This window comes from Tachypleus tridentatus, unplaced genomic scaffold (assembly GCF_004210375.1).
Source record: "Tachypleus tridentatus isolate NWPU-2018 unplaced genomic scaffold, ASM421037v1 Hic_cluster_1, whole genome shotgun sequence".
Taxonomy (NCBI): domain Eukaryota; kingdom Metazoa; phylum Arthropoda; class Merostomata; order Xiphosura; family Limulidae; genus Tachypleus; species Tachypleus tridentatus.
Genome location: NW_027467777.1, coordinates 10,254,842 through 10,280,009, shown reverse-complemented (window position 1 = coordinate 10,280,009; position 25,168 = coordinate 10,254,842). Strand labels below are relative to the sequence as shown.

Genomic DNA, 25,168 nt, shown 5'->3' with positions numbered 1-25,168 from the left:
AAACAGTGTTTTGTTGGTTCTTGCATTATTTTGTCTGTACTAAACTTTTTTTTTTTTAATTTGCCGCCAAACTATACTAATGGACAACTGAACTGGCTGGAGGAAACCAATCAAAAGCACCTACTGCCAATTCTTGAGCTACTCTTATTCAGTCGAATAATCGGACTTGACTGCTACTCTTCTGTCGCGCCGCCGGCCCCAAAGTGTGGAGCAAGTTTCAGGCAAATACTCAAAAACCGAGAATTCTAATCACGCCCACCTTATATAGTGTTAAGCCTGTATCGTAGTGTTTGTGTTGATATCCTAATTTTATTCATGTAAACCAAAATTTATATATACTTGACACTGTTTTATCATTACTCGGTGCTTAGAGAATTCCACAAGTATTTTTTTATTTTATTGACAGTGAGTTTACGCAACTTTTTTATTATTGAAACTATTTTTTTTGTTCTATTTCAGGGGTTTCGGGAAGCAAGGCTACCAATGTCAAAGTACGTTCTGTAATTTCTGAAGGAGAATGCGTTGTCAAAATAAACGTGAATTGGAATTTACTTCTTCGAAAATAAGTATTCGATAACCAAACCACTAAGTTTTATCTTAACGTATTTACCGAGTTAATAGTTACGTACGTCAATAAATGTCAGTTCCACGAAGATTTTAGCTACCACTAGAGGGTTGGGTAGATTGACGAGGTGAATAATGAATATTAGCTGTACATATACATAATATGAATGGATTATACTAATACAAACGAAGGCCTAACATTAAGGTTACATTTCAACTAGCAAATTTCATTAAATGTAGAATCGATTGTTTTTGCCTATCACGAGCTTATTTAAAATAAAATTGATATACCTGCATCATAAGAGAAAACTTGTTGTTTTTTTTTACACAGAAGTCTCTAAATCATTGACTGCACTTCTTTAGGTTATTGTAATTTTCTTGTAACTTAATCTCGTTGTTGATTTCTTTGTTCAGCTTGCATTTAAAATATTCAAAACAACATGTAACATGTTGCCTATAAAGTTAAGAGTACTAGATTTTAAAGACCTCAAATCACATGCTCCACAAATAGCTCACTGTTCTTTTCTTCAACAGTCAGTTATTCCAAACTTTCCTGATCTTTTGAAATCTACTTCATTTCATTTCATTTTGTGTGTGGGTGTGTGTTATGATCCTTTGTGGTACTTATTTTGTCGTGATATAGATTTAAGATTAATGCGTAACAATTCCTTTGTTTTGTTTTTTCATGAGAGAAAATATTCATAAGATATGCAGAACAAATAGAGAGGTTTTTGTTTTACATTGTCTTTAGACGTAGAAGCGATCAACAAGTATAATTAAAGATCTTTTTAAAGTAATGCCACATTTAAAATGCACGTATTCTGGTTTTAGTTTCTCGCTTCAATACGACAACGCACTACATGTATGTTACGCACTCATGGAGACATCCATTAGACCGTACAATTTTATCGCCCACGAAGACTGTTTTAACTACATGCATTACTTACTAGCTGTTTTTCTTTCGATTCCTTGTATTTGTAATAAACAAGACTGCACTAGATTTGTTCTCCTATAAACTCTTATTTATGTTGAGCTTACAAGTTTAAAATAAACGATTTTATTACTTACCTTATTCAAACTTTAAAGAAATTTTTTTATTGTAACTAAGTATGTCTTAACTACAACGTTATTAATTCAGAAAAATTCTATATATTTTCTGTGAGTTCACTTTGATCATTTTTTATTTCCAGTCTGTAGTTTTGTGGTTCACAAAAGATGCCATGCATTCGTGACTTTTAAATGCCCAGGAGCAGATAAGGGAGTGGACACCGACGTAAGTAGACTAACTTTTGTTGTGGTCACTTCATTAAAACATTAATCTTATCTCGCTCTCTACCGGTGGAAAAGTTAATGATGATTATGACATCCATAAACGGTGTATTGGCCCAAATAATAAAATTTCTTTGACGAAACATTAATGTATAAAAAATTCGTAGTAACTAACATGAGCATTTCTAATTAACTGACTTCCCCTATGATAGATCTAAATAGTAGTGATTTTCTTAACAAAGATACGAATATCGGGCTTACATCAGCGGGTTTATTCAACATGCGTTAAGGTGTCACGTGATCTCGGGAATTTCTATACCAGCCATCTGATATTCCTGAAAAATCATAAGTCGTCGATTCCTGTTGTTTTACTGCTAAAACCAAAGAGCAAACTATTTATGATTAAAAAAAGGGAAACCAAGTACCACTATTTCCCATAAAGCAGTTTGTTTTGTGTGTAGAAGTACCATGGACCACCGTTCTCCGTAACCCTAAACACAGATGAAACTTGTTTTAACTGAATTATTGCGTTCTTCGACTTTCCAATAAGGAAAAACAGAAAATCAAACTTAAAATAACAGCATTATCTGCCCGTCTTAAAAGAGCACCAAGAAATATGCCTTAACTCAACCTCTGCAGTCCACCATGATGGCTCGATCAATATCAAGTCCATAAAAGCAAAAGATGTGTAGAACATAAAGGAATGTGATATTTTGAAATTTTTGAAATACATTTTATCAGAGAATCAATTTTTCAAGACACCTACACGTGAAATACATTTTATCAGAAAAACAATTTTTCAAGACACCTACACGTGAAATACATTTTATCAGAAAACAATTTTTCAAGACACCTACACGTGAAATACATTTCATCAGAAAAACAATTTTTCAAGACACCTACACGTGAAATACATTTTATCAGATAAACAATTTTTCAAGACACCTACACGTGAAATACATTTTATCAGAGAAACAATTTTTCAAGACACCTACATGAAATACATTTTATCAGAAAAACAATTTTTCAAGACACCTACACGTGAAATACATTTTATCAGATAAACAATTTTTCAAGACACCTACACGTGAAATACATTTTAACAGAGAAACATTTTTTCAAGACACCTACACAGCTTTATTTTAATGCTACTCCCTCAAACTCAAAATGGGAGAAAAAATATTGTCATTAATACTGAAAATATTCCGTCCAAACGAATTCGTATTTGAAAATTAAAAAATATTTACAAAACTGCAAATGCGTATCGATTTTTTTTTAATTCTTGCCTAATATGAACAGAAATCGACTCATTTGAGTCATACAAGGATGGTTAGAATGAAAACACTCCCTCCGCAGGTCCAACATGGCCAGGTGATTAAAGCACTCGACTCGTAATTCGAGGGTTGTGGTTTCGAATTCCCGTCACACCAAACATGCTCGCCATTTCAGCTGTGGAGGTGTTATAATGTACGGTCAAGCTCACTATTCGTTGGTAAAAGAGTAGCCCAAGAGTTGGCGGTGGGTGGTGATGACTAGCTGCCTTCCCTCTAGTCTTACACTGCTAAATTAGAGACGGCTAGTGCAAATAGCCCTCAAGTAGCTTTGCGCGAAATTCAAAAATAAAACAAACAAACACTTCCAAGGAAATGTATGTAAAAGTGTTCGTTTGTGTGCAGGGACGTAGATCCTGGGGGGATGGGGGTATACATCCCCCTTCATTTTAGGTGGGGGTTATAGTCATTATATCACAACGTGTTTGCCTTTTGATGAGCTTTAACAGGAATATAATATATTTGTGATTGTTTAAGTATTTTTCGAGAAACTTGCAATTACTTGTGTTGTAACTAGCACACATTATTGACCCAGCGATGCCCAGGCGGTCAGTCGGCTCGGTAGTCATTGTGAGGTTCGCGCATTCGACTTAAATACATTGTACAGTTCAGTCCTACTTCCATTCTGTTCTATCTTTGTTCGTTGTACGTTAGAGTTTTTCAATAAAAACTGTATTTTAGCTTGTTGACTCATCTGGAAAACAGATTCCAATTATGACAAGCAAGCGTCTGAAATTTTCCGATATTAGACAGTTCTGCAAGCCAGTTACTAGTACTACAAGTGACAATGCAGATGCAGATAATCCAACAACTTCAAGCAAAGGAATAGAAACTTGCCATACAGAGGAAATACCACGTTCATCAGAGGACGAATCTGAAAATGCTTGTGCAACTATTGCACATCATGAACCACCAGATAGTTGTGAAACAAGTTTGTGCAGTAATGAAAAATCTGACACTCCACATATACAGTGTGGAAAGGCATATCATCCAGACGAACAACTAATACCACAACAGAAAGCAAAATCTCAAAATATCAACTTCCAGGGCAAGTGGTCTGATGAGTTCTCATGGCTGCACTTCGACAATCAGACTCAAAAAAGTCATGTGCTTTCATTGTGCCAAGGCGGAAAATTGAGGCCTTTTTACAGGGAAATTAGGGAGGCCAGTGGAATATACCTTCATATCCACCGGTTTTTGCAACTGGAAAAAAGGCAAAACAGAAATTCAACGAACACCAATCCTCCTCTCAGCACAGATTCGCTATATCTCCAGAAGGTTTACTTGATGTAACTCCAGTGACTGTTCAGCTACATGATGGAAAAAAGAAGCAGTTGGAAGAATGCAAAAGAAGTCTAGCCAAAATATCCAGAAGTTTACGTTTCTTACTGCGTCAAGGTTTAGCATTACGTGGACATACTGATACGGAGGGAAACTTCCTGCAGTTAATGAAGCTCCTGGAAGAGGAAGATCCTGAGTTGACGGCCTACTTGTCAAAGAAAACCACATTCACATCACCCCAGGCTCAGAATGAAATAATGGAGATGTTCAGTCATCAATACTGAGGAACATAGCACACGAAGTGCAGCAAAGTAAAATCTTTGCATTAATGGTTGATGGCACTCAAGATGTTACAAGTGCCGAACAGGAAGCAATATGTGTACGTTACGAAGATGACAACCTTGACGTCCATGAGACATTTCTTGGTTTGTACAGTGTTTCCAGTACAACTGGTGAAACAATATCCTCGACTATACTTGATGTACTGACTAGACTCAATTTACCACTGTCAAGATTAAGAGCACAAACTTATGATGGAGCCACTAACATGAGTGGTGCGTACAGTGGATGCCAGACAAAAATAAAAGAGAAGCAACCGTCAGCTTTGTTTTTTTCACTGCGGAGCACACAAGGCTAATTTAATAATGCAACATGCAGTTGAAGCTTGTGAATATGTTCGAGATTCTATCCAGTGAATACATGAACTTGGTGTCTTGCTTCAGAGATCAGGCAAATACAAGACAATCTTTGAAAATATTGTATCGTCCGACAGCCACATTGGTCCAGTTAAATACATCCGCTCACTGTGTCCAACACACTGGTTGTGCCACTTATCTGCAATTACATGTGCTAATGATCACTACAGTGACATTGTTGATTCTTTGTCTGAATTAGCAAATGAAAAATCAGATGTAGCAATGAAAGCACGAGGTCTGCTGAACAGATTTGACAAAGGAAAGACAGTTTTAGGATTGTTGATGGCTCAGCATCCATTAGCTGCATTAGAGGAACTAAACCGTGCATTCCAAGCAAAATCAGCGACAGTATCTGGCATGATTGAAGCATCTGCAATGACAGTTAAGCAATTGCAGGTATTGCGAACAGAGGAAAATTACAACAAGATATTTGATGAATCTGAGAAAAGGTAACTTCCCTATATCTGGTGCCTATTGAACTACCACGTATTCGCAGACCCCCCAGAAGGATCACAGGTGATGGCTCAGCACACCATTCGGCAACAGCTATAGATTACTACAGGATCCAGTAGTATGTCCAGTATCCAACTGCGAATGTGAACGCAGTTTTTCTGAATTAAGACAGTTGAAGACGTGATTAAGGTCAACTTTGTCTCAGTGCCGCCTCAACCATGTGGCAGTTTGTCACACTTATAAAGTTGAGGTCGACAAGATAAATATAGAAGAGCTTATGAAAGAGTTCATAAACAGATCATCACAAAGGAGGTCTATGTTTGGGAACATGTAGACTAGAGGACTAAATGAACCTTACTTCAATGAAAAGTATGAATAGTTATGTGCTACATTGTATTGATGTGTAATTTTCAAGAGTTCGCAACGACATTTTAATTAATTTTATCAAACAACATGAACAGTTTTTCAGTAGATATAAACTTATCAAGGGTAATTATTAATTTTATTAGTATTTGAAAACGTAATTCATACAATGAAAGTTATTAGTAACCTTGTCAAGTATAATGGCCATATTTTATACTGTGCAGTGTGCAGGAATAAATTCATGTGGCAGTTAATTTGTGACGCATTTGTCTTTATTTTATTAACATTTTGAAAACTGTTCACAACACCTCTCTTATACAAACCTACATGGAAACCTTGAAGCAGTGTGGCAACAAGATTACTCTGTGACTGCATGTTTACAGCTTTCAGGTTCACGTAATCAGAGAATACCAATTTGCAAATTGAACAGTCCACATAAGTGGTTGCAAAAATCATCCCCCCATCAGGTGTAAAAAAATCTACGCTCCTGTTTGTGTGTAATTATGTAACATGTAGAAATATGCAGTATCGAAATAATTAATGATTAAAGGCTTAGCTTTGAATCAGTTGTTAAAATAAAGATATAAATAAAAGTATTCAATATACTAAATTTACAGTAGTAATTCGTGTGTGTGTGTGTGTATATATATAATAAAGTCACATTTTGTGTAGGAATCCAGTTTTCATATTTACATATTTTAATTGTGTTGAAACCTCTTAAACGATTGGCCTATGCTGAATGCTTTGTAGGACAACTAAATGTTTTAACAAGCGTGAAAGGTGATTTACCTTAGATATCTAACCACTAAATTACAACACTGTAAACCTACTTGTCAAAGTATTTTCACTTCGTTATTTACTTAAACGAAATGCTATCGATATACATTTTATTATTTCAACCACCTACTCATAAAATTATTCTATCGTGAAAACTTCAAAATATTCCCTTTTTTTCATGGTTTCAATGACATGTTGAATTTCAAACAAATTTGTAATTCTAAGAGCGAGATAAAAGTTTAATATTATTTATCCGGTCAACTTTCAGTACGGTACTGTTTCCGTCTTTTTCTGTCCATGTTTGGGCATTGTTGTCAGTCAACGTTAGGGTACTGTTTCCGTCTTTTCCTGTCCATGTTTGAGCATTGTTGTCAGTCAACGTCACGGTACTGTTTCCGTCTTTTCCTGTCCATGTTTGAGCATTGTTGTCAGTCAACGTTCTATTTTTTTTTTTTTTGCAGTCCATGCCCCAGTATTGTTTCTCACCAAAACTGTATCCCGTCAAAACAATGAGGAATTTCTAAAAAGAGAAAATAGTTTTGCATATAACTCTTACAAACAAGTATATATTTATTAAAATATAACACGGTTAATTATAAACATTTCACTAATACTTCCAACTACAACCAGAAGTATAAGCTTCAAACGTAACACACGAACATAAATTCTAAAAACAACAACTAGACATTCCGGTTGGTTTTAAATCTCACAAATAATATCATAATGTCACCGTATGACGTACATAATATTTTGTAAACTATGGGGAACCAACTAATCTGTACTAAAAACTACAATCAAATTATCCTGACGTAAGCCTGTTGAGCCCCATTGTAATTTAAAGATCACATTGATTGTTGCAATTCTTTGTCAAATTATTGAACATTATAGGAGAATCCTTCTATTATTTTTTATAAAATAATATACGTTACACTTCTATCTACTGCATGTAGTAAATTTATTATACTTCTTGACACGATATATATTCACATTTTATCTTCAGTGTGCTTTTTGTACGCCAATATTTATTTTTCAACTGCTTTCCTCAACCTTACATTAAACTACGCAGAAATTTAGTTGCGTCTTCATAAAACATCGTATTCTATTTTTTAAAAAAGGGACTAGCATCCGAATTAATAGCCCTGTTTCCATGTCATGTTAAAACTCTAAGGTGAGAGACAAATTTGTTACTGGTTTCAAGGAGTCTCTTACATAAAAAAAAAAAAAAATCAGATGGTCAAATCTACCTTTAACCTTTTAGGAACTCTAAAGAAATTTCAGTAAAACTTATGATTAAATGAAGGGGTGTTTATGTGCGTTTTTCTTATAGCAAAGCCACATCGGGCTATCTGCTGAGTCTACCAAAGGGAATCAAACCCATGATTTTAATGTTGTAAATCCGTAGACTTATCACTGTACCAATGGGGAATTAAATGAAGGTGAAGATGATGGACATGATTCGTTTCCCTCCGATCCAGAATACTTAAATTTTGTTATTACCACCGCTTTAAAATTATGTTTATATAATCAAACTATAACTAATTATATAATAAAGTTATAACTAATTATATAGTCAAGCTATAACTAATTATATAATCAAGCTATAACTAATTATATAGTCAAGCTATAACTAATTATATAATCAAGCTATAACTAATTATATAATCAAGCTATAACTAATTATATAATCAAGCTATAACTAATTATATAATCAAGCTATAACTAATTATATAGTCAAGCTATAACTAATTATATAATCAAACTATAACTAATTATATAATCAAGCTATAACTAATTATATAATCAAACTATAACTAATTATATAATCAAGCTATAACTAATTATATAATCAAGCTATAACTAATTTTCTCGAAAAATAATATGGAATAAAACGTATTTTGTTCCCCATGTTAGAGTTTTTAGATATATGATGGAGTAAGATGTGTAATAATGTAATACTGTAATTATAGAAAACTGTTTTAAATTATATTTTTCGGTCCATCTTGCGGGATAAGTTAGTAGTTCGGAACATTTTTATAGTTTGTATATGTTGCAGAACGTGTTAGGTGTGTTAGGTTTCTATTACCTGGCTTGCACAGAGAGGGAATCGTTAATGAAAATCATATTTCATGACAAGAATCCTTTAAGACAAAAATGTATGTTTGTTACCTTTAATGTACATAATAGAAGATGAGCTTTAAGCATGTGTATTATCTTTAGTCCCCCGTCGCGCTAAACATGCTCGCCCTCCCAGCCGTGGGGGTGTATAATGTGACGGTCAATCCCACTATTCGTTGGTAAAAGAGTAGCCCAAGAGTTGGCGGTGGGTGGTGATGACTAGCTGCCTTCCCTCTAGTCTTACACTGCTAAATTAGGGACGGCTAGCACAGATAGCCCTCGAGTAGCTTTGTGCGAAATTCCAAAACAAACAAACAAACAAACAATTATCTTTAGTACCACTTTAGAACTCCAGCTCTGCTGATCGAAATAAAAGCGTAAAAGATTTGAGCAGTGCGACACCTAGTGCTAATAATTTGTACATTAGCGATCGGATATGCGAATTTTTCGAACACTTGTATGGATAACAGTAGCCTGATATGAAGTTTTCAAAGTGATCTATATTCCATAACCTAGACTTAACTTCACATTTTGTATATCTTTCGCTCATTTTATTGTTTATATACACTCGTACGGTAAATAGGGTTATACACGGACGTTTCGCGGTTTCCAGAAATACAAGGAATACTGAAAAGCCATCTAATGTGCCATCGAGAATAAAGACGATCATTTGATTAGGATGATCGAAACAATGGCTGAAAGAAGTAAATTAATTTTTACTGTCACCATTAGCAGAGATCGTGCGCTGCTGACTGTCACGCAGCATCGTTTGTACAAATGTAACATGTAGAAAAAACTCCATCAACCCTGATGGACTTAAGTGGAAACTGTCCTGATGTTTTGTTTGAAACTCGACAGACCAGCACTTAGAAGGATAAATATTAGGAAGTAATAATTCAACATATAAATGCGTAAGCTACATGCATAAGAATCGCTAAATTAGACCATTATGGTTCTGTTTCGTGAAAACTGTAGTACTTACGAAAAGAAATAGATTTACAATTAAGAATCAAACAAGTTATTTTTTGTACCTAATTTATCCTGTTCAGTATAGGTGGAATATGTGTATTCCGAAACGTTCAAGAATTAAATGTTTGTTACTCTAGATAAGCGTGTCAAAAGTTCGTTTTTGCTGCTGGCTTTCTACTATTCATCATTAAGCCTAACTTATGATAATCACTAAATTTGCATTTATATTGCTATCTAGCAATTTCCACAAAAAACGCCTAATCCAGAAGATACCACAGTTCCACAAATAAAATTTTTAATCGTTGTTATTCTTAAATAATTCATTTTCTATGAGCTAAATTATGTACTTACAGTTAGGCTTAAAATTAATCAAGTTATTCTGTAGTTACGTTTGCGGCCTTAATAATTAAAGTCGTTTTGTTTTGGTTTGAATTTCGAGCAAAGCTACACGAGGGTTATCTGCGCTAGCCGTCCCTAATTTAACAGTGTAAGGCTAGAGGAAAAGCAACTAGTCATCGCTACTCACTGACAACTCTTGGGCTACTCTTTCACCAATAGTGGGATTGACCGTTACCTTATAATGCCCCCACGGCTGAAAGAACGAGCATGTTTGATGTGATGGGGATTCGAACCCGCGACTCTTAGATTACAACCTTAACCACCTGGCCATGCCGAGCCACTAAATTCGATCTTAAAACAAATATTTTGTTGTAAAAACATTTCGTTAAATAAAGGAGGTTATTTGCCAAGTAATACATAAACTAAATTCGATTGTCTTGTTTGTTTTTTTAAATTTCGCACAAAGCTACTCGAGGGCTATCTGTGCTAGCCGTCCCTAATTTAGCAGTGTAAGACTAGAGGGACGGCAATTAGTCATCACCACCCACCGCCAACTCTTGGACTACTCTTTTACCAACGAATAGTGGAATTGACCGTCACATTATAACGCTGAAAGGGCGAGCATGTTTGGCACGACCGGCCTTAACACGCTTGGCCATGCCGGGCCTTTAAATTCGATTGTCAAAACGTTATTATATAATTATATTAGATGCTTCTGAAACTAAAATTTAAATGATGGTAGGTTAAATCTTTAATACTTCACTCTTACCCTAAGTACCCTTAAGTACTCACACACCATTTTAACTTTTTGCATTTACACTTTTCTACTTTGTAAAATGTTCATATCTTGAGAATCGTAAAGTAAAAATGAAACCTAAGTAACCGTTCTGGTGAGTAACTGCGCAAGTTAGAAAAAGTCGATTACTTGAACATTATGTATTAATATTACACGTCATCACAATGGAAGTTGTTTTACTCAGTTATTTACTTTAAGTTAAGAGTACATGAAATGCGCATTTGTTAACTACCTTTAATAAAAACAGGAATACGAAAACAAGAAATATCTAGTGCAAGGTGGAAATACTTCTATTCACCCTTGGTTTTTACATCAAATCAGTTCTTGAGATTTTTTTGGTAAAAAAACAAGAATGTTTTATGATGGCTTCGTCCTTGCTACAACCTCAGACCAATAATAAACTAAAAATACAAGATTCGATTCCTGCAGTGCACTGATTGCGAACAGCCTATTGTGTGGCTTTGCGTTAAAACAAATAAACAAGCAATATCTTTATAATATGTGAAATCAAACTAATATAATCAGTAACCTTATCAACAGTCTAGCCTGTTTTAACTTGCTAATTTCAATAGCCTTAACCTTTTTTACTAATCTAGAATTGCTGCTCTGTTCATAAAGTTGTTGAACTTAACAATTTCTATATAAGTTAGTCCGTTGTTAAAGTTCGTTTTTCTGTGTTTAAAGATAAATAAGATTAGAAAAACGACAGTTTAACCTTAAGTTAAACAATAACAGTAGCCTCAAAGAAGTAAAAAAAAGTCACATTACATACACAAGGTACGGGACTACGTCAAAATCAGATGGTTTTAATATTTTCACAGACAGTGACGTAAATTTTCTGAATTCTTCTGCAGGTAGAAATCGCAGATTTTTAAAAATTCTGGCAGTCTATGGATACTTCCATAGATAAAAACCATGACTTTATTAAGATTAATGGAAGTTATGAATACTTCCACGGGTAGATAATCCTTTATATGGAAACCTGTCATTTTCATTTCTCTATTCATATCTATACATGTCATCACGTACGGAACGAAACAGATTTTTTTGCCCTTCAATCTAGAGAAAGGTTTTATATAAACAGGAGAGACAACTAAAATATCTGTGTTTTATATTGTTGTATACACTCGAAATTCTGTCGTGTATTCATTTAAGTTAACCACTTGCTATAATGAAAAGCAGCACGAAAGATAAACCACGGTACGTGACCTGTTTCCTTTCTTCATTTACTTTGGTTTTCTGTAAAAAGATAATGTTGAGGTAAAGATAGGTGGCAGTGTAAGCATACAATACGTACAATAGAATCAGTATTGTGTTGAAGGCGCACATCTAAACCAATGGCTACAGACAAGTAGATACGTTTCAGAATTTTGCTGAAAAATTAAATGTATAAATCTGAATGTTGTTATTCGAGGAGAGTTTTCGTAATTTCTACCTGTACGTTGCCATATTTGACACATTAGTGTAAAGGTCATGTCAAATCCCCATGGCTCATGCATGGTTATTTCGGATTTAAAACTGTTGATCAAATGGAGGACAAACATTTAACAGCGTCCTTAACCTATGTGGCTACTTTTAATCGAATGTCAGGATAACTGTCAGAAATGAGATACCTCTCACTGGTGAAAACATAGAGCATGTTCAGAGGCTTATCGCCGCTCGAACCTTGGATCTTCCGATCCTTAACTCAGCATTTCAACATTTAACCTTCCTTTCTTGATGAAAGTTTCATTATTTTGCTATTGTTTTATTCGTTTGAAATACGACGTCAAAGGTTCTTAGGTTTTTCCACAGTCCTCTGCCCCCCGCTAGTACAGCGGTATATCTCCGGATTTATAACGCTATAATCAGAGGTTCGATTCCCCTAGGTGGGCTGAGCAGATAGCCTGATGTGGCTTTGTTATAAGAAAAACACACACAATCTTATTTCATTTCTCGCCCTTCTTTCTACTCTCTTTTCATCTCTTATATCTGTGTCGATAAGAAAGTGTTACAACGTTAACACAAGGGAGAAGAAGCCATGATGTAGAATTCTTGGAAAAGTTTAGGTTAAAAGTGTATTTTTTATCTGTTATCTAAATAGTATGATCAATTCCAACCAAGTGGAAATATGTGGGTCTGCACACATGGTATATAGAACCTGTAAAAGTGTATTTTGTGTTTAACATTTTTCTCTTGTCTGCTGGTCTGTATTTTTATTAAACATTACTGTTCCGCAAATAAACTATTGTGATTTAAAGTATGGTTATCAAGAATATACGAAGAAACTATTTTTGATTTTGATCCTCAGATAGCACGTGTTTTGTTGTTAAGTCTATTCAAATTTTCTCCAGTTAATTTGTAACTGTTGTTTTCAACTGTTTTTATTAATCGTCATTTTAAACGTGAATAATCGCATATATATATATATTTATTTTGCTCTGGATAAAGCATTCATGCAAGTTAAAAACAATAAAAAAACAGAACGTACGCACACGCGCGCGCATGCACACACGTTAGAACTAAAACTTTCTATTTGTTTTTGATGTCAAAACTGTCTATCCAGCAATAATAAAGTGCACACATGCATACAAGAATGATGTGCGTAATTACTGCTATTTGTACTTTCGTGCTATCAATTTTAAGAGGTATTTCCACTGCTGTAATTTCTGACACTCTAATACACGTGGATCACTCCTTTCTTTGTAAGAGCAGGCCAAACGTGATATACCACTCTTATGCATTATATGTAACGTCTGTAATCCCTCCTTCTTGTCAATTACCTCTGTTTGAATAACGTCGTTAAATGTTCTTAATACGAGTACTTTGTACAAACATATATCATATTTTTTCCGTTCTTTATTTTTTAGGTAAAATGGATGCATCAAATATTCATCTATAACCAGTGTAGAGATTAAAAGTGTATTTTCCATAACTGCGGGAGTGATTTTCTATCTTGAGCCCTTTACCCCACTCTCTTAGGATAACCAGTGTAGAGATTAAAAGTGTATTTTCCATAACTGCGGGAGTGATTTTCTATCTTGAGCCCACTCTCTTAGGAGTAATTTCTTTTTCACAAATGTTACCGATGAGTTTCTGGTGTTTAAAATAAAACGTGATGTTTCCACGTGACTTTTCTACATTCTTTCAAGCTAATGGACCAACCAGCTGACAGTATTTGTACTGTAGATATACTTGGCTGAATTAGCTGTTCTCTTGCACTTTGTTCTTGCAGATCCCTAGAGAAGTTTTATGCCTGACATTCATTATCTGTGTTTTACAAGACTGGCACATGTTTCCATTTCTTGATTGAAGACGATTTTAGTTATTTAGTGTCTTCAGACCGATAGGTTCCACCAGATGAGAGTCAATTTCAAACATCGCTTATATTTTTTTCTAGTTGTGGGCATAGCCATCAGGGTGGGAATTGGGGGTTAAAACCCTGTTGGAAATATCTTCTCCCCATTTGAAATATGAGGATTCAGTTTCTATAAAATCTATAAATTATCCTTACATAATGACTCCTACTAAAACTAAAGTGTTGGTTGTTGTTGCTTTATGTGTATGTTGTTGTTGTTTGTTGTTTGTTGTTTTTTTGGGGTGTCATACTGTATAACTTGAACCGAAGTTAGTACCTTCAATCAGGTGAGGCTTAAAGATGGGTTTCGTGGTAGTTTGTAATATTATGGAAACGAAGCTTGAGGTAATTCCTTGTTTAATAAGAATAAACAAACCCTTCTTTAAGACAGAAAAGAACAGCAACAAACAAACTTGTATTTAACAACACTTCACCCCATCCTTGTACACCCATTTTACTTTAACTCTTTGCACCCCATTCTGCACCGAAACAAAAAAAAAATACTAAAGACGCCACTATACTTCAAGTTATAATCTTTAAAATAAATACATTAACTCTGAGGTACATGATTTCTGGGAATATTTAATAAACACGTTTCATAAAAGAGCTAGCCATACGTTTATTCAGTTGGATAGTTTTCAGTGTTCTGGAATGACAATTACCTTAACTAAAATGTATTTTTAATTGCAAACATTGAGTACAATTTAGATAACTTACAAACGTGACTAAAGTAACGATATTTGGTGTTTCAATATTTCATGGTTCGAAAGCATAACAAAAACTAATCAAGTTAAAGACGTACTGCCAGCAAGAAAAGGTATAGAAAACAGCCAAGCATACGTTGTTACTGACCAGAATTACAAGAAACTAGCAAACCGAGCCTTGCTGCTTAAAGTTCAGATGCAACTAGAATTGCAGGAAACATCATAAAATACCAACTTTCGTATCTCAGGGGAAATCGAGGATTGGTGTTTGATGGTCTAAACGATTCAATAAGACTCAGTCACGACATCAAAAGAAACGTAATAACCCTTTCCAGTTGTCATAGCAACACCTGAATTGGCCAGCGAGTGGCACGTAACGTTTGTGTGCATACAGAAGTATGTGTGTCTGTATATATATATGTTACACCAACTAAATTCTAAATTATCAACAATATTGTAATTAAACCCTTCACATTTCCTTAGAAATTCATTAACTATTATCTTTGTCTTAATGTCGAGCTCACAAGTAAACCTAGACTTAAAAACATTTCAGACTTAAACGCACTTAATACTTTACTCTTATCAGCTTAAAATATCTTATACGTAATCCCTTTATATAGCAGTTAGATACCTATCTTAAACCTTAATTTGTTTTTGTGGGGGTTAACCTCCCTTTTATCTTCCTAATGCGCAATCTATTAACGTACTAGATATCCAGCTGTTTTGGTCACCGCACTTTCTAAGACGTTTGTAACACGTACTGTTTACTTGATTGATGTCTTTGAATTCATGCGTGTTATGGACGGTTCGCGCCTTACTTAGCTATTTATTATGTCCACTGTTTATTTCATTAACACCTCTGAATTCATGCGCTCTGTTTACTTCGTTGTGATCAGTAACTGTAAGAAATAAAACTAAAAGTCTCGTCTTTTCGAAGTGCACAGATATCATGGACCTAGCTTGTCGATATATACCTCAGTTTTTTTATTACAGAAATAAACAACTGATGTAAGAGTACGCTTTTGTTTGTGTGAAGGTAAAACTGTTTGTCTCTCACTATACAGGATGTTCGGACAAAGCACAACTTTCTGGTACACACCTACACAAGCCCTACATTTTGTGATCACTGTGGCTCACTTCTGTATGGCATCATCCATCAGGGTTTAAAATGTAAAGGTAAGTTCGTAATATAATTGCAGCTAACTTTCAAAGTATCGATTATTTTAATAGTTATTTTCGTACCCTTCAGCACCGTTAGAGTCCACATGCTACATTTATATTTAATAATGTTTACACTCGATCTGCAGTTCGTTTCATCAATGTTTCCCAGTTACTCGGCGCCAGCCTTCCGAATTTTCAACTGATAGACCAGACGGAATATTAGTCAACGTCACCTGTCGCCAGTTCTTGGGCAGCTTTTTACTAACAAATAATGGGGTTTACCGTTGCATATAACGTCCCTGAAATTGAAAGGGTTGGCATGTTCAATGAAAGGTTTCGATTCTATCACCCGCAGATTACGAATCGCATATCCTCACCACCCCCGCCACACTGTAAAATATATAAAAGTCCTAAGCAATAATTAGTAGAATCAACTGCATTATTGGTGGTATTTTTGTTTATTTCTAAACTTTCTTGTCAGATCCGTATATTAGAAGTGACATTGCAACCAACTTTTAAGCTATGGATCCACTAAGTGTATAAACAGTTTTAAAAACATGTTTCAAAAACTGGTAAGACCGTCTAAGAACATCATCAATATCTCTGGGATATGTAGCTTAATTTACTTTATTTTCTAAACTTTAAAATTACTTACCTTACCTATCTTTATTTCTGTACAGACTGGCTAACCTAATCTTACTTCGCCTACTTACCCTGCTAGATTTATCCAACTAGCCTGACTTTATTAAAGTAAAAGATGTCTCCTGAGTAACGGTAGGATTTTAATAGATTCACAGGAAACGTTTTTTATTTTTTTTTTGTAAAATTTATGATGTACTAAGGTTTTACTAGCTAACAGTTTTACCTTTAAAAGTAAATGTCTGGACAGTAGTTACCTAACCAGACCTTACTTAGGCCCGGCATGTCCAGGCGGTTAAGGCACTCGACTCGTAAACTGAAGGTCGCGGGTTCGAATCCCCATCACACCAAACGTGGTCGCCCTTTCAGCCGTGGGTGCGTTATAATGAGACGGTCAATTCCACTATTCGTTGGTAAAAGAGTAGCCCAGGAGTTGGCGATGAGTGGTGATGACTAGCTGCCTTCCCTTTAGTCTTACACTGCTAAATTATGGACGGCTAGCGCAGATAGCCCTCGTGTAGTTTTGTACGAAATTCAAAAACAAACAAACACTTTATCGTAGATCTCTATATCAAGTGTAGAATTAATTAAACGGATTCTACAAAAGTATTGATTTTGAAATTGTTCTTACTTCACTGACAAGGTTGTTTTACATAATATTTTTACAGCGACGAGTGTGTTAAACGAACATTTACGATAAGTAGATCTGGTAGTAAACCTGACTTTGGTTTGGCTACCAGGAAGGTGTCATGGATTCCAACTGGAACAATGAATTAAATGCAAAGCGTGAGATTATAGTATAGGGTTTAATTATAACACACCACAGTGTTTAGAGCTTTCACTTTCAACCTTCAGGCTGGTTCTAACAACCTTTGGAAATAATCGTAATTCGTACGTTGTGAAACGTTTAGGCTGTTGAAAAATAAGATGGTAATAGGGAGACGGTTCAACCGTAACAAACTGGCCATCTTACGAAATCCATACAAACTTTATCAATAAAAACTAAGCGCTTTTAAAACGTAGTTAGCTAAGGATAAAATGGTCTCGTGAATCGATAGCAATAAACAGCCCTAGAAGAAAAATAAAAATAAAAAATAGGAATATTAATTTTAAGTTTGCAGAAGTGAAAGTGAGAATACGCGCACTTTCTCTTTGTTATTACCCTCGTACATTAGCGCACCTTTTCCCTTCAGTCAAACCATTCCTAAAAGTCGATTTTCTTTGAACACAAGACTGAACTTATCTCTGTAGCTCCAGACACCGTTACCACGTTGTCGTCAGCTCTTCTAGATATAAGGATGACCCAAGACATTTATTTGTTTGCCTTTATGCTCACAAATTAGGTTACCTAGCCTTTTTTTTCTACACACAACAACTTGCATGTAATTTCTATCCAACCAGTAAGGCTTGGTTAGACTCAGTTACACGTTTCTTTCGTTGTCTTTTTTCTGTTCCTTTAACTTCCAAAAACAAACTTTTCCCTAAGTCCATAAGATTGTTTCTGCGATGACTCTTTCTTTGTCTTCAATGTTATCTCCTCCTTTCTTATGGGTCCCGGCACGATCATGTGGTTAGGCGGGCATCTTGGTGGGACGAGGGCTCGCACCCGCGACCCACAGAATGCGATTGAAACGCATATTGTACATATTGTTCTATAATTACGTATTTACAGTCGGTTTTTCACGTTAGATTGTACATATTGTTATATCATTAAATATTTACAGTCAGTTTGTCACGTTAGATTGTACATATGGTTATATCCTTACGTATTTACAGTCGGTTTGTCACGTTAGATTGTACATATTGTAATATCATTATGTGTTTACAGTTGGTTTGTCACGTTATATTGTACATATTGTTATACCATTATGTTCAAATAGTATGAATTTAATCAGAACAGCCAATTAAATTCGTTTTCGTATACTTTAAGTAGAAATCCATTAAAATCTCTACATCTTGTATCCCACATCAAAGTAAGACCTTGATGACTAAGCCTAAGTGTGATGTCAAGTGACTTTCAGTTACGATACTTTTCATTATACAGCACTTTTCAGGTTACTTTGTACATCTAGTTGGTGAATAGAGAAAGGTTGGTATTAAGACTGTTTTTGTTTTCTGTTAAAACAGCCATGATGTACTAATCATCCGAAGACGTACGATCACTGGTTAAACATCGCGTTTAATAATACCACTTATTTCCTAATTTACCTAAATAGTCATCACTTTATAACAATAATCGTTCAACATTTCCGCATGACTTAAGATTTCTATTCTTGTCAATTTACTCCTTCTGTCTGTCTATCTGGATTAAACCTTCCTTTACTTTGTCTTTCTCATTCTGTATTATAGTTCTGTCATTCAATCTGTCTCAACAAGTTTACAATAAAACCAGAATATTACAAAACCTGTGAAACCAGGTGAAACAAATCGATAACGAAACCGTGATAATACAAGTATGTGCAGGTTTGTTTTTAGTAACCAGCAGATGTTGTGAAGTTAGAGGTTGATATATAACAAACGAATAGACCATAAATACACATATCATAATTATCGATGGAAATTACATCGCAAGAATTGTTTCATTTAAATCTCGTAGAAACAAATGTGTTTTGTGTAGGATTTTTACAGGAATCTGTGTACTCTTCATAGCCTGTGACATGAATGTCCACAAGCGATGTCGGGAAAGTGTACCTAACTTGTGTGGCTGTGACTATACTGAGAGAAGGGGCCGAATTCAGTTGAAAGTGACCGCTAACCCAGCTCTACTGACCGTCGAAAGTGAGTAAATGAATGACAGAACTTTATTCATAATATCTACTGTTAACAAACACTGTGCACAGAAGCAGACCAAAGGTGCTTGAAACAATATACATTATAATGATTTAATTGTTCTTCGTGTCTGAATTTAGTTGTTTTTTATTTTAATTACAATATTAGATAGTAATATACTAGTACGAAAACTAAAAAGAGAGAAGTCTTACAAAATGAGCCCTAGAAACAGATTACAACTTAAAAGTAGAAAATGTATTGAGTGATTGTACTAAATTTGAACTCTCAACTAGATAGATCGTATAAAAACTAGAAAAAGTAAGCTCCGATATACCTAAATACATAGAACTCTAAGATGCGTGCTAGACAAGTGATAGCACTGTTTAATCAGACCAGGCTTCCCTCCCCCCACACTAAGCGCGCGGAGTGACCATCGCAGTACACGTGTTGTTACGCAGACAAGATAAAGCGACCAACCTGGTGAGCAGAAAATATACCGACTGATAGAACTAATTTGTGAATTTAAATGAGGTCCTAAACAAGTGAGAGAAATAAGTTACACGGTTATTTATTAAACTTTTATTTATGTAATCCTGAAGAAGGAGCCCAGTTAGGCTCATAATATTTAATAATATCGGTAGAATATAATGATGACTTACCAAGACTGTTGATAAAATTAATAGAATATTCATAACGTGTTAAAAACAACATTTAGAGTGGAAGTTTCAACGTAGAATTACTATATACATGAGTTCCGCTTAACACAACATTATGAGGTCAGTCTATGCAAGAGTTAATTTTTTAACTTGCCAACCTATTTACTTTCATGTATGTTGTTTTGTTTTGTTTTGTTTTAATTTAATGAACTAGAACAAGCAGACAAGTTCTTAGCAAGATTAATAGCATAAACTTTATTGCAAACCTGCAACAAAACCATAAACTGACATTTTAGACAGGTTAATGAGGAAATGTGAGGTTCATTCTAAAAACACGTCTAAGAATTTATATTTTAATTTTAAAAATTTTATATGTGATGTTTTTGGAAGTAATTAGGTTTAAATCTTGGCTCATCGTACAACATAACTATCACAAATGTATGTCAAGCATGGAAAACATAGCTGTTTTAAGTTGAAATGAATTCCCTGGAAAGGTAGTTAGCTAATAGTATCATATGTAAGTATCCTTAGACAAAGCTCGAGAGTGAACCAAATGTGATGTTTCCAAACAATCGGTAACTACAGTTACTTAGCACAGGTAAACATGCCTTAGAAGTAAGAAAACAACTAAACATATTAATTCGAAATGGTTACGCACACGACATTAAGGTTTATATCAAAATTTCTTATTACATAGATAAAATATCTACATTAAAATAGTCGAAAGTAACACGTGAATTAAGTTGTAACACCAAGGTGAACCACCAGATGGCTTGAAATATGTACAAGTGAACATACAAATCTTATGCTTTGTTTGTAGTTACATAAAGATACACAATGGCTATCCGTGCTCTGCCCACCACTGGTATCGAAACTTGGTATCTAGCGTTTAAGGACGCATATTGGGAGACATTCAAATTTGAGAACGAACAACCGACCAAGTACAAGAAATCATAGCTTGAATGAAATCAACACATGTACGCATTAGCTCGAATACAATTTTCACAAGCGCTAGAGACGAATAGACTGCTCATAACGTTGTCTTTAATTCAAGAAGTTCTATGTACAAACTGGTACAGTAAGCTGGAATTAGACTAATGTTAGATTTATGTAAACGGTATGTTGTTAGACTCAGTGCTATAACAAATTTTCACGTTTGTTGTAAAACTTTTAATTAGAAAAAAACACCAAGAACCTAGTATTTTATTTTACTAAACTAGAAAACAGTTTGTTTTGAAGTTGCAAAATTACAAGACTGTCTGCACTAGCCGACCCTAATTTAGCACCTCATAGGCTGGAGAGAAGGCAGCTTTAGGGCTACTCTTTTACCAATTAACAGCGGTATTTATCGTCACATTATAACACCCACTGTTAAAATGCGATCATATTTGTGATGGGATTCGAATCCCCGATCCACTCGTTACTAGTCGAGAACCTTAATCACCAGGTTAGGTCTAATAGTTAGCGTGTCGGACTGCAAATCATAAAAATCTTATGTTCAATCCACGATTTACAGACACTATGTACTTTCGGTTACAAAGAGCGTTACAATTTAAAATAGGGGAGAGGGAGGTGCTTGCTGACTGGTTTGTCTTCCCCCTGGTCATCAGTTCTAAATCTGATTATTTCACCTGAATCTCAAAGATCTTTGATAGCCATTTAGCTCATGTATTACATAAAGTTGTGTTCAAGTTCGATAAACCAAATACCATCTTAATCAATCATATTAAAAGTTGTATATGTCTGAAGTTTGTTCATAAGGCGTATAATATCTAGTTTAATATGCTTTCAGTGAGGGTTGGAAAAATATCACGGCACATAACTGTATCATAATAAGGACTCAAAAATGAAATATAAACCCTATTTCATATCTATAATTCTTGAACCTACGTTACATCATGAAAGACCCAAAAATGATATTCTAATTTTGCTGTGTATTTGAGGCCAAATTGGTTGAACATTTTAGTAGCTTTACGACAATGTGGAATTTTAAAAACTCGGTCTGATTGTTCACTGAAGATTGACAACAACATGAAACGATAAATATTTTAGAATGTTACGAGACATAAAGAATAGTTACGAGGAAATTGATTTATTGGTAAACGCAGATCTTTTGCAAGTAAACGTAGGATATCAATAGCGAACTGTTTAATCAAGTTGTGATATCCAGAACGAAAAACAGTTACGACTTTATCTACAACTTACTCTACTGCGTGACTTATATAGTTAAATTATGCGTCTGTGGTCATTGCCTGGCACGGGCTAATGTTTAGGGCACTCGCCTCGCACTCTGCTCGCCGAGAGTTCGAATCCCTTTGCCGAAAATGCTCGCCTAAAGCGTTATGGCGTGAGGTAAAGAGTGGCGTTGATAACACTACGTAACACAAATTTTGTTCCTAGATAGTATGTGTTATTTCTTAATTGCTTATGTTGCAAAAGTACAGAAAATGGCCATTATTCCCTTCAAACGTTGCTTTTGTGACCTGGATAATGAAATTTAGAAATTAATATATTTTCTAAATAAAAAAAGGCAAATTTGCACATTTTTATTTACATAAGGTCTGAATGTGGCCTGGCATGGCCAATCGCGTAAGGCGTGCGACTCGTAATCCGAGGGTCGCGGGTTCGCGCCAAACATGCTCGCCCTCCCAGCCGTGGGGACGTTATAATGTGCCGGTCAATCCCACTATTCGTTGGTAAAAGAGTAGCCCAAGAGTTGGCGGTGGGTGGTGATGACTAGCTGCCTTCCCTCTAGTCTTACACTGCTAAATTAGGGACGGCTAGCACAGATAGCCCTCGAGTAGCTTTGTGCGAAATTCCAAAAACAAACAAAACAAACAAACAAAAGCTGCTTCCTAGTCGCACAGCGGACTTATATCTCTAGAAACTGGGTTTCAATACCCACAGATTGTATAGCTTTTTGCTTAATTCTAAGCAAACATCTATCACTGCTAATTAATGCAGATAGCCCGCGAGTATCTTTGGGCGACATTCAACAAAAACAAACAACTTATGTATGCTGTGTCGTTATCTATACATTCGCTGAATTTTTCTACTTACGTACGAGAATAGATTATTTTGACAAAGTAATCTCGTTCAATATTCGGACCTCCTGATTCATGTCCTTTAGTTCAACAAGCTCAAAACTTGATTCCGATGGATCCGAACGGATTATCAGATCCCTACGTAAAGGTGAAACTCATTCCAGAGAGCAGAGATTCGACCAAAAAGAAGAGTAAAACAATCAAATCCTGCCTGAATCCCCAATGGATGGAAACTATCACAATGTAAGTATCAGTCACGTATGGAAACTATCACAATGTAAGTGTCAGTCACGTATGGAAACTATCACAATGTAAGTATCAGTCACGTATGGAAACTATCACAATGTAAGTTTCAGTCACGGATGGAAACTATCACAATGTAAGTGTCAGTCACGTATGGAAACTATCACAATGTAAGTTTCAGCCACGTATGGAAACTATCACAATGTAAGTTTCAGTCACGTATGGAAACTATCACAATGTAAGTTTCAGTCACGTATGGAAACTATCACAATGTAAGTGTCAGTCACGTATGGAAACTATCACAATGTAAGTATCAGTCACGTATGGAAACTATCACAATGTTTTCAGTCACGGATGGAAACTATCACAATGTAAGTTTCAGTCACGTATGGAAACTATCACAATGTAAGTATCAGTCACGTATGGAAACTATCACAATATAAGTTTCAGTCACGTATGGAAACCATCACAATGTAAGTTTCAGTCACGTATGGAAACTATCACAATGTAAGTGTCAGTCACGTATGGAAACTATCACAATGTAAGTTTCAGCCACGTATAAAGTTAAATTTCTTGCTTTTCAAATGAAGCTTTGGGTGACATTATGTTTGACATTGTTTAGACTTGATAACACTGATTTCTTGGATATTATTTTATCGGATAATGTTATGTGGAGTCGTTAGGTTCATCGGGTTTTGCTATAGAAAACAGAGAAAATCAGTAGTATATACTCACTACAATTAACCACTAATATTGTACAAAACCAAAGAAAATTGATAGTGTGTAACCACTACATCCATCTGTCTGGTTCTATATAAAATAAACAAAAATAGGCAGGGCATAATCGTTTCACTGATCTATCTTGTACAGAACAAAAAATTAAAAAGAAGGAAATCGATAAGGTGGTCCTCACTAGTTCATCAATAAGCCCATGGAGGGTGCAACCTGGCAGCCAATTGAGTAGCTTTACGCTTACCAACAAGCAAATAAATTGTGTATTTTTACTCCATTAGTTTGAGTTGTTAACGTAAACAGCTTTGAATAACACAAACTGTGCCATGGATGATATTATATTTTCTTTGCAAACACTCTTCTTTACTTCCTGTTATTATTTTCATCATTAACATGTTCTGTTAGTAACGACAGATTTATCGTCATAGAACAGCAATAATACAGCTGAACCTTATCATCAACAGATGTGATATAATAGTACAGTAGAATCTACAATTCACGATAAAGTTCCTTAGAAAGGACTACATTTACTAAATACAAAATATTTAGAGAACTCTTTCCATTTAGGCTGACATGCAATTAAAGATTTAATTCACCCAGCTCTAGTAATAATCTCTGACTTTAACCAGCAGTAATATTTTACATCCCTCCCCCCATTTGATTTGTTTAAGAAAAGAAAGGTGGGTAGAGTTTCAAATAGCCATCTTAAAATGAAAAGCTGGTGTGTTGTGACCATGAAGTTCAGTTCTAGGTCAAAACCACAAGAGAACATCCGTAATTGGTCAGTAAAAGATCACATAGTATCACGATGTTAATTGGGAAGATAAGATCTGATCATCTTAGAGTCTGTAAATACCACTGGTTCAATTAACAAACCAAATATCCAATGGTAACAAGCAGTGTATTGTGTTTAGTCGATAACTATTGGATT

The 25,168-nt window shown here is 35.1% G+C and overlaps 1 protein-coding gene across 1 annotated transcript; it reads left to right on the top strand.

Moving 5' to 3' along the window:
- On the top strand, positions 1-23,509 carry LOC143242022 (protein kinase C, brain isozyme-like; the record flags this gene model as incomplete). Its single annotated transcript, XM_076485364.1, has 6 exons — positions 1-221; positions 460-491; positions 1,755-1,837; positions 16,058-16,169; positions 19,443-19,571; positions 23,349-23,509. Coding segments are annotated over 6 exons (738 nt in total), but the record flags the coding sequence as incomplete, so codon positions are not given.
- Between the last annotated feature and the right edge of the window lie 1,659 nt (positions 23,510-25,168).